The sequence below is a fragment of the Oncorhynchus mykiss genome, chromosome 17 (genome assembly GCF_057628025.1).
Source record: "Oncorhynchus mykiss isolate SJ-2025 chromosome 17, ASM5762802v1, whole genome shotgun sequence".
NCBI classification, from domain to species: Eukaryota; Metazoa; Chordata; class Actinopteri; order Salmoniformes; family Salmonidae; genus Oncorhynchus; species Oncorhynchus mykiss.
The window spans coordinates 64,099,148-64,112,345 of record NC_143038.1 but is presented as its reverse complement, the minus strand read 5'-3'; the positions used below and the strand labels follow the sequence as shown (position 1 = coordinate 64,112,345).

At 42.6% G+C, this 13,198-nt stretch overlaps 2 protein-coding genes across 3 annotated transcripts in view; both read left to right on the top strand.

Moving 5' to 3' along the window:
• The window catches only part of LOC110494677 (G protein subunit alpha i2b), a 110,699-nt gene extending 104,427 nt beyond the window's left edge, over window positions 1-6,272 (top strand). For both annotated transcript variants that reach the window (XM_090206301.1, XM_036950744.2), the window contains 3 exons: window positions 1,078-1,231; window positions 4,472-4,701; window positions 5,157-6,272. In XM_090206301.1, the coding sequence (XP_090062427.1) occupies window positions 1,078-1,231; window positions 4,472-4,662 (345 nt within the window). In that variant the 3' untranslated portion in view covers window positions 4,663-4,701; window positions 5,157-6,272. The remainder of the gene's footprint in view (window positions 1-1,077; window positions 1,232-4,471; window positions 4,702-5,156) is intronic.
• A 2,733-nt stretch (window positions 6,273-9,005) lies between these two features.
• LOC110494678 (PAK4-inhibitor inka2) lies at window positions 9,006-13,118 on the top strand. Its single transcript, XM_021569963.3, has 3 exons — window positions 9,006-9,401; window positions 9,513-9,559; window positions 12,077-13,118. Exons 2-3 carry the CDS (start codon window positions 9,557-9,559, stop codon window positions 12,989-12,991), a joined length of 918 nt encoding a protein of 305 aa, XP_021425638.1. The 5' UTR covers window positions 9,006-9,401; window positions 9,513-9,556; the 3' UTR covers window positions 12,992-13,118.
• Window positions 13,119-13,198: the final 80 nt, after the last annotated feature.

Genomic DNA, 13,198 nt, shown 5'->3' with positions numbered 1-13,198 from the left:
GTCAATTGGAGGTGTACCTGTGGATGTATTTCAAGGCCTACCTTCAAACTCAGTGCCTCTTTGCTTGACATTATGGGGAAATCAAAATAAATCAGCCAAGACCTCAGAAAACAAATTCTAGACCTCCACAAGTCTGGTTCATCTTTGGGAGCAATTTCCAAACGCCTGAAGGTACCATGTTCATCTGTACAAACAATAGTATGCAGATATAAACACCATGGGACCACGCAGCCGTCATACCACTCAGGAAGGAGACGCATTCTGTCTCTTAGAGATTAACGTACTTTGGTGCGAAAAAGGGGGAGGCTTGCAAGCTGAAGAACACCATCCCAACCGTGAAGCACAGGGGGTGGCAGAATATGTTGTGGGGGTGCATTGCTGCAGGAAGGACTGGTGCACTTCACAAAATAGATGGCATCATGAGTGAAGAAAAGGATGTGGATATATTGAAGCAACATCTCAAAACATCAGTCAGGAAGTTAAAACTTGGTCGCAAATGGGTCTTCCAAATGGACAATGACCCCAAGCGTACTTCCAAAGTTGTGGCAAAATGGCTTAAGGACAACAAAGTCAAGGTATTGGAGTGGCCATCACAAAGCCCTGGCCTTAATCCGATAGAAAATTTGTGGGCAGAACTGAAAAAGCATGTGCGAGCAAGGAGGCCTACAAACCTGACTCAGTTACACCAGCTCTGTCAGGATAAATGGGACAAAATTCACCCAACTTATTGTGGGAAGCTTGTGGAAGGCTACCCGAAACGTTTGACCCAAGTTAAACTATTTAAAGGAAATGCTACCAAATACTAATTGAGTGTATGTAAACTTCTGACCCACTGGGAATGTGATGATAGAAATAAAAGCTGAAATTAATCATTCTCTCTACTATTATTCTAACATTTCACATTCTTAAAATAAAGTGGTGATCCTAACTGACCTAAGACAGGGAACTTTTACTAGGATTTAATGTCGAGTTGTGAAACACTTAAATGTATTTGGCTAAGGTGTATGTAAACTTCCGACTTCAACTGTGAACAATTGTACGTGACCCAGTATTTCTCCCCATCTGTCTGTCTACCAGAACCGGATGCATGAGAGCATGAAGCTGTTTGACTCCATCTGCAACAACAAGTGGTTCACAGAGACCTCCATCATCCTCTTCCTCAACAAGAAGGATCTGTTTGAGGAGAAGATTACACGCAGCCCCCTGGCTATCTGCTACCCCGAGTACACAGGTAGAGAAGCTTTCCAATGTGTCTGTAGGACTGTAACGTACAGCAGGTTGAAGTGCAGTCTGACAGAGAAATAGTGTAGTTGTGATTGTTGATGCTGTAGTTATTTCAGCAGCAGTAGTAGCTCTAGCAGCAGCAAATTGAAACAGTGACATAATATTGGGGGCAGAGTATGGGGTGCCTTGTGAGAATTCGTCAGTGAGTGTGTAACCCGTCTCTACCATCCGTTCTATTGGCAAACTTGCAATCCCTGGAGAATAAACTGGATGAGCTCCGTTCGAGACTATCCTACCGATGGGACATTTAAAAACTGTAATATTTTATGTTTCATGGCTGAAATACGACACGGATAATATACAGTTGGCTGGGTTTTCCCGTGCATCAGCAGGACAGAACTGCTACGTCCGGTAGGACGAGGGGTGGTGGTGTGTGTCTATTTGTCAATAACAGCTGGTGCGTGATGTCTAATATTAAGGAAGTCTCAAGGTATTACTTGCCTGAGGTAGAGTACCTCATGATAAGCTGTAGACCACACTATCTACCAAGAGAGTTTTCATCTATCTTAGTCGTAGCCGTCTATTTACCACCACAAATCGATGCTGGCACTAAGACCGCACTCAGCGAGCTGTATAAGGCCATAAGCAAACATGAAAATGCTCCTCCAGAAGCGGCACTCCTAGTGGCCGGGGACTTTAATGCAGGAAAACTTAAATCCCTTTTACCTCATTTCTACCAGCATGTCACATGTTCAACCAGAGGGAGAAAAAAACTCTAGACCACTTTTACTCCACACACAGAGATGCATACAAAATCTCTCCCTCGCCCTCCATGTGGAAAATCTGACCATAATTATATCCTCCTGATTCCTGCTTACAAGCAAAAACTAAAGCAGGAAGTACCAGTAACTCAATACGTAAGTGGTCAGATGACGCAGATGCTACGCAACAGGGCTTTATTTGCTAGCACAGACTGGAATATGTTCCGGGATTCAGCCAATGGCATTGAGGAGTATACCACCTCAGTCACCGGCTTCATCAATAAGTGCATTGACGACGTTGTCCCCACAGGGATCGTACGTACATATCCCAACCAGAAGTCATGGATTACAGGCAACATCCGCACTGAGCTAAAGGATAGAGCTGCTGCTTTCAAGGAGCTGGACACTAATCCGGACATTTATAAGAAATCCTGCTATGCCCTCAGATGAACCATCAAACAGGCAAAGCATCAATACAGGACTAAGATTGAATCCTAATACACCGGCTCTGACGCTCGTCAGATGTGGCAGGGCTTGAAAACTATTACGGACTACAAAGGGAAACCCAGCCACGAGCTGTCCAGTGACGCAAGTCTAGCATAGGGGCTAAAAGCATTTAATGCTCGCTTCGAGGCAAGCTACACTGAAGCATGCATGAGAGCACCAGCTGTTCCGGACGACTGTGTGATCACGCTCGCTGTAGCTGTTGTGAGCGAGACCTTTTAAACAGGTCAACATTCACAAAGCCGCGGGGTCAGATGGATTACCAGGACGTGTACTCAGAGCATGCGCTGACCAACTGCCAAGTGTCTTCACTGACATTTTCAACCTATCCCTGACCGAGTCTGTAATACCTACATGTTTCAAGCAGACCACCATAATCCCTGTGCCCACGAAAGCGAAGGTAACCTGCCTAAATGACTACCGACCCGTAGCACTAACGCCGGTAGCCATGAAGTGCTTTGAAAGGCTGGTCATGGCTCACATCAACACCCTCATCCCAGAAACCCTAGACCCACTCAATTTGCATACTACCCCAACAGATCCACAGAAGACACAATATCAACTGTACCCCACACTGCCCTTTCTCACTTGGACAAAACAAACCCCTATGTGAGAATGCTGTTCATTGACTACAGCTCAGCGTTCAACACCATAGTGCCCAAAAAGCTCATCACTAAGCTAAGGACCCTGGGACTAAACACCTACCTCTGCAACTGGATCCTGGACTTCCTAACTGGCCACTCCAGGTGGTAAGGGTAACCAATAAAACATCTGCCAAGCTGATCCTCAATACGGGGACCCCTCAGGGGTCCATGCTTAGTCCCCTCCTGTACTCCTTGTTCCACCACAACTGCGTGGCCACGCAACGACTCCAACACCATCATTAAGTTTGCTGCTGTCACTATAGTGGTAGGCCTGATCACCGACAGTGATGAGACAGATTATAGGGAGGAGGTCAGAGACTTGGCAGTGTGGTGCCAGGACAACAACCTCTCCCTCAACGTGAGCAAGACAAAGGCGATGATTGTGGAATACAGGAAAAGCAGGGCCATTAACATTGATGGGTCTGTAGTGGAGCGAGTCGAGAGTTTCAAGGTCCTTGGTGTCCACATCACCAACAAACTATCATGCTCCAAACACACCAAGAAAGTTGTGAAGAGGGTCATGATAACGCCTTTGCCCCCTCAGGAGACTGAAATGATTTGACACGGGTCCCCAGATCCCCAAAAGATTTTACAGCTGTACCATCGAGAGCATCCTGGCCAGTTGCATCACCGCCTGGTATGGCAAATGCTCGGCATCCGGCCATAGGGCGGCACAGAGGGTAGTGCGTACAGCCCAGTACATTACTGGAGCCAAGCTTCCTGCCATCCAGGACTTCTAGGCGGTGTCAGAGGAAGCACCCAAAAAATTATCAAAGACTCCAGTCACCCAAGTCATAGACTGTTCTCTCTGCTATCGCATAGCAAACGGTACCGGAGTGCCAAGTCTAGATCCAAAAGGCTCATTAACAGCTTCTACCCATAAGCCATAAGACTGGTGAACAATTAATCAAATGGCCACCCGGACAATTTACATTGACACCCCCCCGACTAACCTGTAACCCTGCACATTGACTTGGTACCGGTACCCCCTGTATATAGTCTCGTTTTTGTTATTGTATTATGTAACTTTTTATTTTATTTTTTTATTTTGTTTATTTAGTAAATATTTTCTTAACCAACAATGCAGTTCAAGAAGTAGAGTTAAGGGCTTGTAAGTAAGAATTTCACGGTAAGGTCTACTACACCTGTTGTATTCTACGCATTTGACAAATACAATTTGATTTGGATATTGAGCTTGCCAGTGACGATATCCAAGAGATGTCAACTTATAATTGATTAATAGTAGTTTATCAAGGAATCAATCCTTACAGTCCAGCCACACATCACATGTTATAATGCTTGTTTTTTTGTTTACCATTTTAACCTCTCGCTACTCAGGAGCCAACAAATATGATGAGGCAGCCAGTTACATCCAGACCAAGTTTGAGGACTTGAACAAGAAGAAGGACACCAAGGAGATCTATACCCACTTCACCTGTGCCACCGACACCAAGAACGTCCAGTTTGTCTTTGACGCCGTCACCGACGTCATCATTAAGAACAACCTGAAGGACTGTGGTCTCTTTTAGAGGCAGGGCCAGAGGAGGCGGGCCAGAGGAGGAGTTAAGGTGAGCACAAAGATTATGGAAAACCAAACAGCTAATCCAATGTTAGTGATGTCTCTTTTGGTCACTAAATGGCCATGTTAAAATGATTTAATAGTCAGTATGGTAATTAACTAGCACTGTTCTGCACAATTTTGTGACATAGCAAGATTTTATCCTGTATTTTAAGGATAGAGAATGCAATTGTCTGAAGATGGTCCCGGACCATCTGACAAAAAATAAAAGGGGACAGTTTTATGAAAAAGCTTTAAATAAAGGTTCAAATCCAGGCATACATGAGCTGTGATTTGTTTTCTGGTGGTTAGATTGACTTGGCACTACTGCATAGATGTGACACATTTTAAAAACCCATGCATGTCTTACCTGTAAAAATACACAAACTGCACATCTCATCTTTAATTTACATCTGCTCAGCCATATGTCTGGGGTAGCTGACTTTTCCTACCTATGTCCTCCAGGGGTACAGCCCAGAGAGCCTGCTGCCTGGAGGAAAGAGAGAGAGAGTGGGCAGACACACCTCCATCACAGACACACTGTACTGGCACTTTTCTACATGGAAACAAACATAACAGACTGAGATGTTGGGGGAAAAAGCCTTGCAGAATTATTCCAACAATCACTGATTCTCAACCGTCATGTCCTCCTCTCCCGGTTGTGTTTTTGTTTATTTTCTTTGTATGTTAGATATTTCATTTGATAGGTGTCTCTTTTATTAGTGATATCTGGCAAGTCTAAATTTGATCTCAGATGTATAATTTTTCGCTTGTATCTTTATTGTTTATAACTACTATCAGAGGTTAGAAATGCATTCACTTTACTTTAACAGATGTCTGCATTTTATGAAACTTTAAATTGCATTAAGCTTATTTTTCTACAGGGAAACAAGCATGGAGAGAAAACAAATTGTGAGGAATTTTTTGGGGGATATTGTTTACATAATGCCAACAAGGTTTGGGATCAATTTCATTTAAATTCCATTCAATTCAGAATGGAAACCAAATTCCAATTTCTAATTTTCTTCATTGAAAACCAGTGAAGAGAATTGGAATTTCAATGTACTTCCTGAATTGACTGGAATTTAAATAAAATTGACCCCAACCGTGATGCCAACATTCTTCGCTGTATAATATTGCTTATCGTTCTGCATGACTGTCCATAGATGATCATAGCTGTATTTCTGTAATTCTCACAAACAATGTAACATTCCTTTAGAAAATAATAACAAAAAGTTAAGAAAAAAGTATCAATTTTGAAGATAAAAGATTTTTAAACAATATTTAATATACATGTGCTTTCCTAACATTATTTGTTTTTCTTTCTGTTTTTTCTGTTTCAACCCATGTCTTTTGCAGTATGTTTGTGCCTTGATATCTGTTACTTGTAGAGACTTGCTTTCTCCATAGTGTGAATTAGGGCTATTTCTACTCCCATACTATTCCCATGACTGATCAAGTGGTAAAATATAGATCACAATAATGGCACAGAAATTAACAATGATAGTCTTTTGGTAAATATTAAAATGGTTTAAATGTCCTACTATTGTTTAATTTAAATAAAGTTTTAATTTAATTAAAGTCAGTTTCCATCCTCCTGGCCTGTCTTTAGGGTAATATACTTTTCTACATATTCCACTGTAAAAATGTCATTTAACAGCTAATAACATTTTATTGGGGTCTTAAAGGTAAGTAGCACACCAAGGTACAAATTGCACAGCCTATTGTACATAAATGTAAATTGCACTGTACCGACCGTCAAAACAACACTTCATCCCCATATACATACACTAATCCTATACCTGAGAAACTGACAGGGGGGGGGTGGGGGGGGGGGGGCTTGTACATTCAAATGTGCAGCTATGTATATGATCTGCCTAAAGTAGGGAGCTATCTATACAGATAGTGATGGTGAGTGAATGTAGCCTACAGGAGGACATGTACAGTCTTGCTCTTTCTAAAAAAGTGATTGGGGGACAATGTAACAGTCCAGCTCCAGCATTTGAATTGTAAAACAGCCTATTAGTCAAGAATACCATGAATGTTGTAGTCATTGGCACAACAATAGACTCCCCCTAACAGCCAAGGCAATCATTCACTCAGGTAATTCAGAGAGTGGAAAGGTGATGTGAGTAGTTTGAGGGTTCATGCTGTGTGCAGTTCCATAGACTACCAGATAAATCCACAAGGTGGTGTTCATGTGTCTCTATGCACTTCACATGTAGAATCGCACCAACTCACCAGGTGAGACATTTCACTATGTTAGAAATAAGGGGATTTCTAATTACTCCTCTATAGTGAAATACAATTGATGCATAAAATAGGTAGGTTCTTCAAAAAAGCATCATGCTAAACTAAACATTTTATATTGGCAGGGGTGAAAGTATATTTAATTTCTTACCGGTGAAGGACACACAAGTGGGCGCACGCATTTTTTTAAACAAAAAAATATGCCTACTACAGAAATTTCAGAGTAGCCTCCTCTGATGTCACTGACAACGAGATCAATAAAAACGATGTTATCTGATCTATATAATCGGCCTACGAAAAGGGGAGTCACAAATACAATATGACGTCCATCTAACCTGGCTAAGGAAATTATTGTCCAAAAACAAACGAAAGTGGCACTGACCCTATGATACAGACAATGAATATGCGCACTCACCGGGGATATGGCGGATGTTCTCTGCGGGGTACCAATAAGATAGGCTACTGTTCGCTCAATTAAGTTAACAATGTTGATAACTAAAAAGACAGACTGGAGTTGTTTCATTGTCATCTCTTTACATCAATAGTAATTTGCTTTCCAGACAGAGCAGTAAAGTACCTTATAAAAGTTGCACTCGTGGGGAAAATGTTGGCCTTTTATAAAAGCATTTCAGGCAATTCTACGTCATTTTACTTAACTGGAGACGTATTTTTTAATACCGTACAAATGTTCGAAATGGCAGTCTACTTTGACACTGGCAAACAGAATCCGAGGTCGCTAAATTATCGTCTTTCTCGTGGTGTAGTAGGCTATTAGGAATTATTTAATTTATTTCTGAAGACAGCAGTAATTATATAACATTTGGAAATGTATTTTAATGTATCATAGGTGCTGAAGTTAGTTCAGAACCCTTCGCGTGGCTATGATTCTATAAGGAAATAAATGAAGTGCAACGCTGAACAGATGAGAGTTGCAGGCTCATGTCTATCAGAGTAGAGAGGGGGGGAGATCTCATTCAAGAAGCACTGGCGCGCTTCTCACACAACCAGGACCACGTGTTGATCTCAAACAGGTAGAGACCAACCAAAATGAACTCTTTGAATAGTAGGCCCGGTCTGAAAATCTTATTTTTTTTCACATTACGTTTATTTACGGGGGCGGGAGAATTAACTAAGAGGCAACTCGAATGAACTTTGATCGCTTTTATTATAATTTTTCATTTGCAAAAAGTGTACATTATTTTTTCATGCAAGGAGAGGTACCGGATCCGGTCAAATAGGTTCCATAACAAAACAGTCCAAAACTTAGAGGTACAGGATCCGGCTCAAATTAAGCACTGTCTATTTAGTAGCAAGTAGACAGCCTATCAATCTTCTTTCTGACCCCCCTGCCACACATCAGAACACTCTTTGTACACTGTGGCACGTGCTGCCACACAGACGCACACAATCAAGGAGGGTTTATAACGAATATATCCTAATCATCACAATTCACAGATGTACACCTATACTATATATTTTGGTTGATGCTTTGCCACTACAATAGGCCACTACTATTATCATGTACCTAAAGAAATTGTTGGATTTAGCTTTAGACCGAGGTGCGCGGAGATGAGTGGCGGAGACCAAGGCGCGCGTGGACAACAGTGGATGCATCAATTCAAGCTATAAGTGTAGGTCTAATGACAATCGTAGAATATCATTAGAATACACGTAGGTGTTTTATAACAGATGTCTCTTTCCATCTATTAAATTGCGGGTGCACAGTGCACTGTTGGAGTTCGTATGCTGAAATTATTTTGTAAGTGAAGAATGTGCGCGGGTAGCCTACAGAAGCGCCTTTGTTAAATTATTGTTTGACAATCAGACGAAAACGGTTGTGTTTCTGCCACATAGGCGGCGTGTCCATAAGCCTAAACTTCCCCTAAAGTAAATTAAATTGCCAAAAATATATTGCCTAATTAGCGTACTCCTGTTTATACAGAAATAAATACAATCACTCAAAATAGGCTACACCAGAAAGCATGATTTGGCCACAGAGGATCATTAGCTTCTTTTTTTTTTAAGGCTGTGGATTGTTTTAAATCGCGTTGCCTACAGTTGGAAGGGCCCGAGTTTTGGAAGCGCGCCCTGTATTGCCTAGTGTGAGACAAATTCTCCACCATGATTGACACATGACTAAGATATCAACAGTGTAGCCCTGGTAATTGTTTTAATTCCGCAGATAATAAATTATATATTCTCAGGTGAGGGAGAAGTGTGATGTATTGACACGGTGTTTAGGTCTGGGGTCGTGTTTCAGGCGCGTTGCTATTGGCTGGTTCTGTGATGCGCGCCGTTGACTGGCTGCGGGGGAAGAGACTGCGCTCACAAAATAAACTGCCAGCCACATCACATGCACTCTTCTGTCTGAGGTGCGTTGAGTGGACATCGGACCTACTGAGGAAGTTGTGAACCGTTTTGGATTAATTGTTCTATTAGAGGAGTCAATTATTGACCAATGTAAGTAGCCTGGTATAGAGAAATTAACTACATTAACTACAAAAACGCCGAATTATGAACCACGTGAGATCCATATTTTGTATGCTGACTGAACCCTTCTCTTTTTTGCAGGATAAAGTAATCAATTTGGAATTCAGACAGACACGATAAGAGCAATGGTAAGTTTATTTTGTAACATTTGCAACAACAACAAAAAATGTGATATGTTATTTTATGTGGTGTGATATGAGTTGGAGAAACATGCTGGTACTGAAGTGCCCATGCATTTCTAACCGTTGTACAGAACAGTGCGCACGGGGAGTTTATTACGGTGAGCAGCCCAATGTTGTGGTAAACTTGCTTTTAACTTTCCGACCCTCCGGTGACAGTCAGGGCAGCAGAGAACAATGCATAGAAGCTGACTACAATGGTTAACTATATACTACAATTCGTTTGATAAATGGGAGCTCTTACAATTGTTCCATTTTATTTTGAAGGCATGTCCTTTTTTTTTAAACAAACTTTTGTTTTAGAAATTAAATAGTCTTGTTTGTCGCTTAATTCTTTATATATTTCTGTCAGATGCAGTTGCACATATCTGGAAATCAGAATATATTTTAGCTGGTTACATGCAATATGGCTATTCAATAATGCGCTATTAATGTGTTTTTGATGAACAGTCAACGATAAATAATGACATACAAATGTAATTGTCAACTATACATGCCTCCCTCCGACATCTGTGTTTTGCTCGGTGTTCTTCCTTCGGGGTGTTTCCTGTAGCACAGATATGGCCATAGCTTGGCCTTGAAGCGTCATCTCTTAGCTCAACCAATGACGGGTGCTCTCTACCATTGTTTAACAACACCACAGTAATGAAAGGTTTTGGAAGGCTGGAGTGTTCACAGACTGATTTTAGGGTACTATTTTGATCTCACTAAAGCTACTCATACAGTTGGCTATGTGTTGAGCTGGGTGAGTCGGACCTCCAGCTATTGTGAAGGACTCTGCACATGGATGACCTTTCAGGGTTTGAACCCCCCTGTGGCCCTGCCTCACTCTGTCAAACAGAGCTTTCTTCTACAGCTGTGAAAACATCAGGGCATCCCCAGTGGGCAAAAACCGGTTGAATTAACATTGCATTTTCTTGTTGAAATGACATGGAAGCAATGTGATGACGTTGAAGGAACATGGAATACTGTTTGAATTTGAAAAAAGTTTATCAACATAACTTTTTTTATACCCGACTTTTAATCTAAATGCAATGACGTGGTCACATTTTCTGTTGATTTCACGTTAGTATGACAACTCAACCTATTGTAAATCACAACTAGACAATGAAATTACGTCTGTGCCCAGTGGGTCATTTCTGCAGGCCTGGTCTCCTCACTGTACCTGTAGACTGCACACTGGCCTGAGACAGCTGAGGGTTGGGATTTAACACACATTGTTGGAGTCTGTCTGCTTAACAAGCGTGCTAAAAAAACATGGAAAAACCTTGGAGCTGTCTAACAAGGGAGAGTGTATCAAATGACATCATTCTGCAGCTGAGGAACACGTTCTTTGTTGCACAGGGAAAGTTTTTTTTTTTTTTTTTTACACATGAAAAGTCCCTTGTATACAGTAGGCTTTGTTCTGTTAGCTACAATACCTAAGTGAAGTGGATTGATTTTAAAGTGTTGCCATGTCACCTTTTAACCTTGATGTGACAAGCTGGATTCAAAGTCATTCTTAGGGATCTATTCAATCTGTACCGCTGAAGTGATAGAAAATGGAAAGCGTATGCAGCGTTTACCGTGAATGCAGTCTCCACCAACGAGGGAACATTGCCTTTAAATTACAATCACACTAACGCAGCGATACCGATTGAATATAGCCCCTAGTCATTAAGACATCCTGAGGATGCTGTTGGAATGTTACTGAATGCTATTAGACCTTAATCTTGAGGTGATCTTAGGAAATGCCATTGATTTTTCATATTGACTTTTTGTAAGACTTTCAACCTTTACGGTCAGTGATGTACCGGCAAAATGACCAAAACTAACATGATTTATAAAAGTGGCATTCAGACTTGAGATGATTTGGTGATGCCTTTTAAATGAATCATACATGGGTTTTCTCACTCCCATTGTCTAATCCCACAACAGTGATGTCATTTCCTGCTAGACAATATGGGCCAATCCCCAAGGAATCCTGTAATTCTAGTGTGTACCACAGGATGTGCACTTCTAAGCTCCTCTAAGATTCATCAGTCTCTAGGCTGTCCAACTTCCTCTCTGACTTAAAGGGGCAGAGAGCGTTTCCCTGTACATCCTGTTCCCACAAGCCATGTTCTAATCAACTCAGGAGCACTCGGTTGAGAAACCTCTCCATAAAGCTGTTCTGAGGTTTGGGTGGAATGAGGTGGAGGTACGGCTGCAGAGGGTGATCTCAGCTGGTTATAATCTTGGTGCAGTGCTGGGTAGATGCGCATGAAACTGTTTTAGCTTCTGGACCAGGAGTTGGTGTATGGACATATTTCTAATACAAAGTAGGATGGTGGGTTGGACTAACTTTAACATTCATTGAAAATGAATGTGTCTGTAAAAGTGTGTAACATACTCTGTTATATATTTTATTATGTTCTCAAAACATAAACGGAGGAGACTGTCAGTTTCTAACCCGTTATCTCCCTGTCTCTCTCGTTGTGTCTGCAGGACTCTGAAGACTGTCTGGTGGACCAGATGCAGTACATGAGGTCCCTGCAGGACCTGAAGCACATGAGCCGACCGCTCAGCGATCCCTCTGGCCGGTCCTATGCCATGACCCGTGCCTGCCAGCAGAGGGCCCAGCAGCGGGAGCGCCTGTCACGCCTCCGTAGGCCCATCTCTGAGGCCAGCACTTACGACTCAGCTTGCTGCCTGGCCAGCCCAATGGAGGAGGAGGAGCAGGAAGGGAAGAAGCGGCTAATGCAGGGCTCCCCCAGCAGTGACAAGAGTCTGGAGTTTGACTCAGGCTACTCTGAGGCATCCTGGCAGGACGAGGATGTGGTGCTCAGGAGGACCAGGAACGTACGCGTGTCTAACTCCGCCTGCCTCCGCACCAACCGGGGAGTGGGTCCCGCCGGCCGGATCCGGCCCAAATCCACTTCTGACGCTTGTCTGGAGCGCTGGACGTCATTTGAGGCGAGCAGCGACCCAGAAGACTGGACCACGTCACTGCTGAGCCGCAGCAGGAACAGACAGCCCCTGGTGCTGGGGGACAACAGCTTCGCTGACCTCATTAAGAACTGGATGGACCTGCCAGAGTGTCCTGAGCCAGCAGAACTCAAGCCCCATGCAGGCCGGCGCCTGGCAAAGGACCTCCTGGTCAACATGAGGAGGAAGCTGGCAGGGATGTCTAAGAGCGTGGAGATGAGGGCCAGACCAGCAGACAGCACCAGGGCCAGTAGGGCCGCGGTGGCCCCCAAACGCATGTCCTGCCCCGTGGGCTTCCAGCCACGCAAACCGTTCTTTCACCAGTCCCACACAGGCCTGCACCAACTGGGAACAGACTTCTACCAGTTCACTGCTCTCATGAAGACAGGCAGCCGACAACCTATCATATGCAATGACATCATCGGGTACGTCTGATTGGAGTGATGTCAAAACTACGGATTCTTACCACAGATTTACATAATGTTATTTAATTTTTTTTATATGTGCTTTATGTTGAAATAATGTTGAAATTGTTACAATAAAAATGTTTGTCTAATGAAAATATTTTTGGGGGACTGTAATAATTAACTTGAAGGTTTTATTCATAAATAACTAATGAAATAATGCATGTTTTAGTTTAGA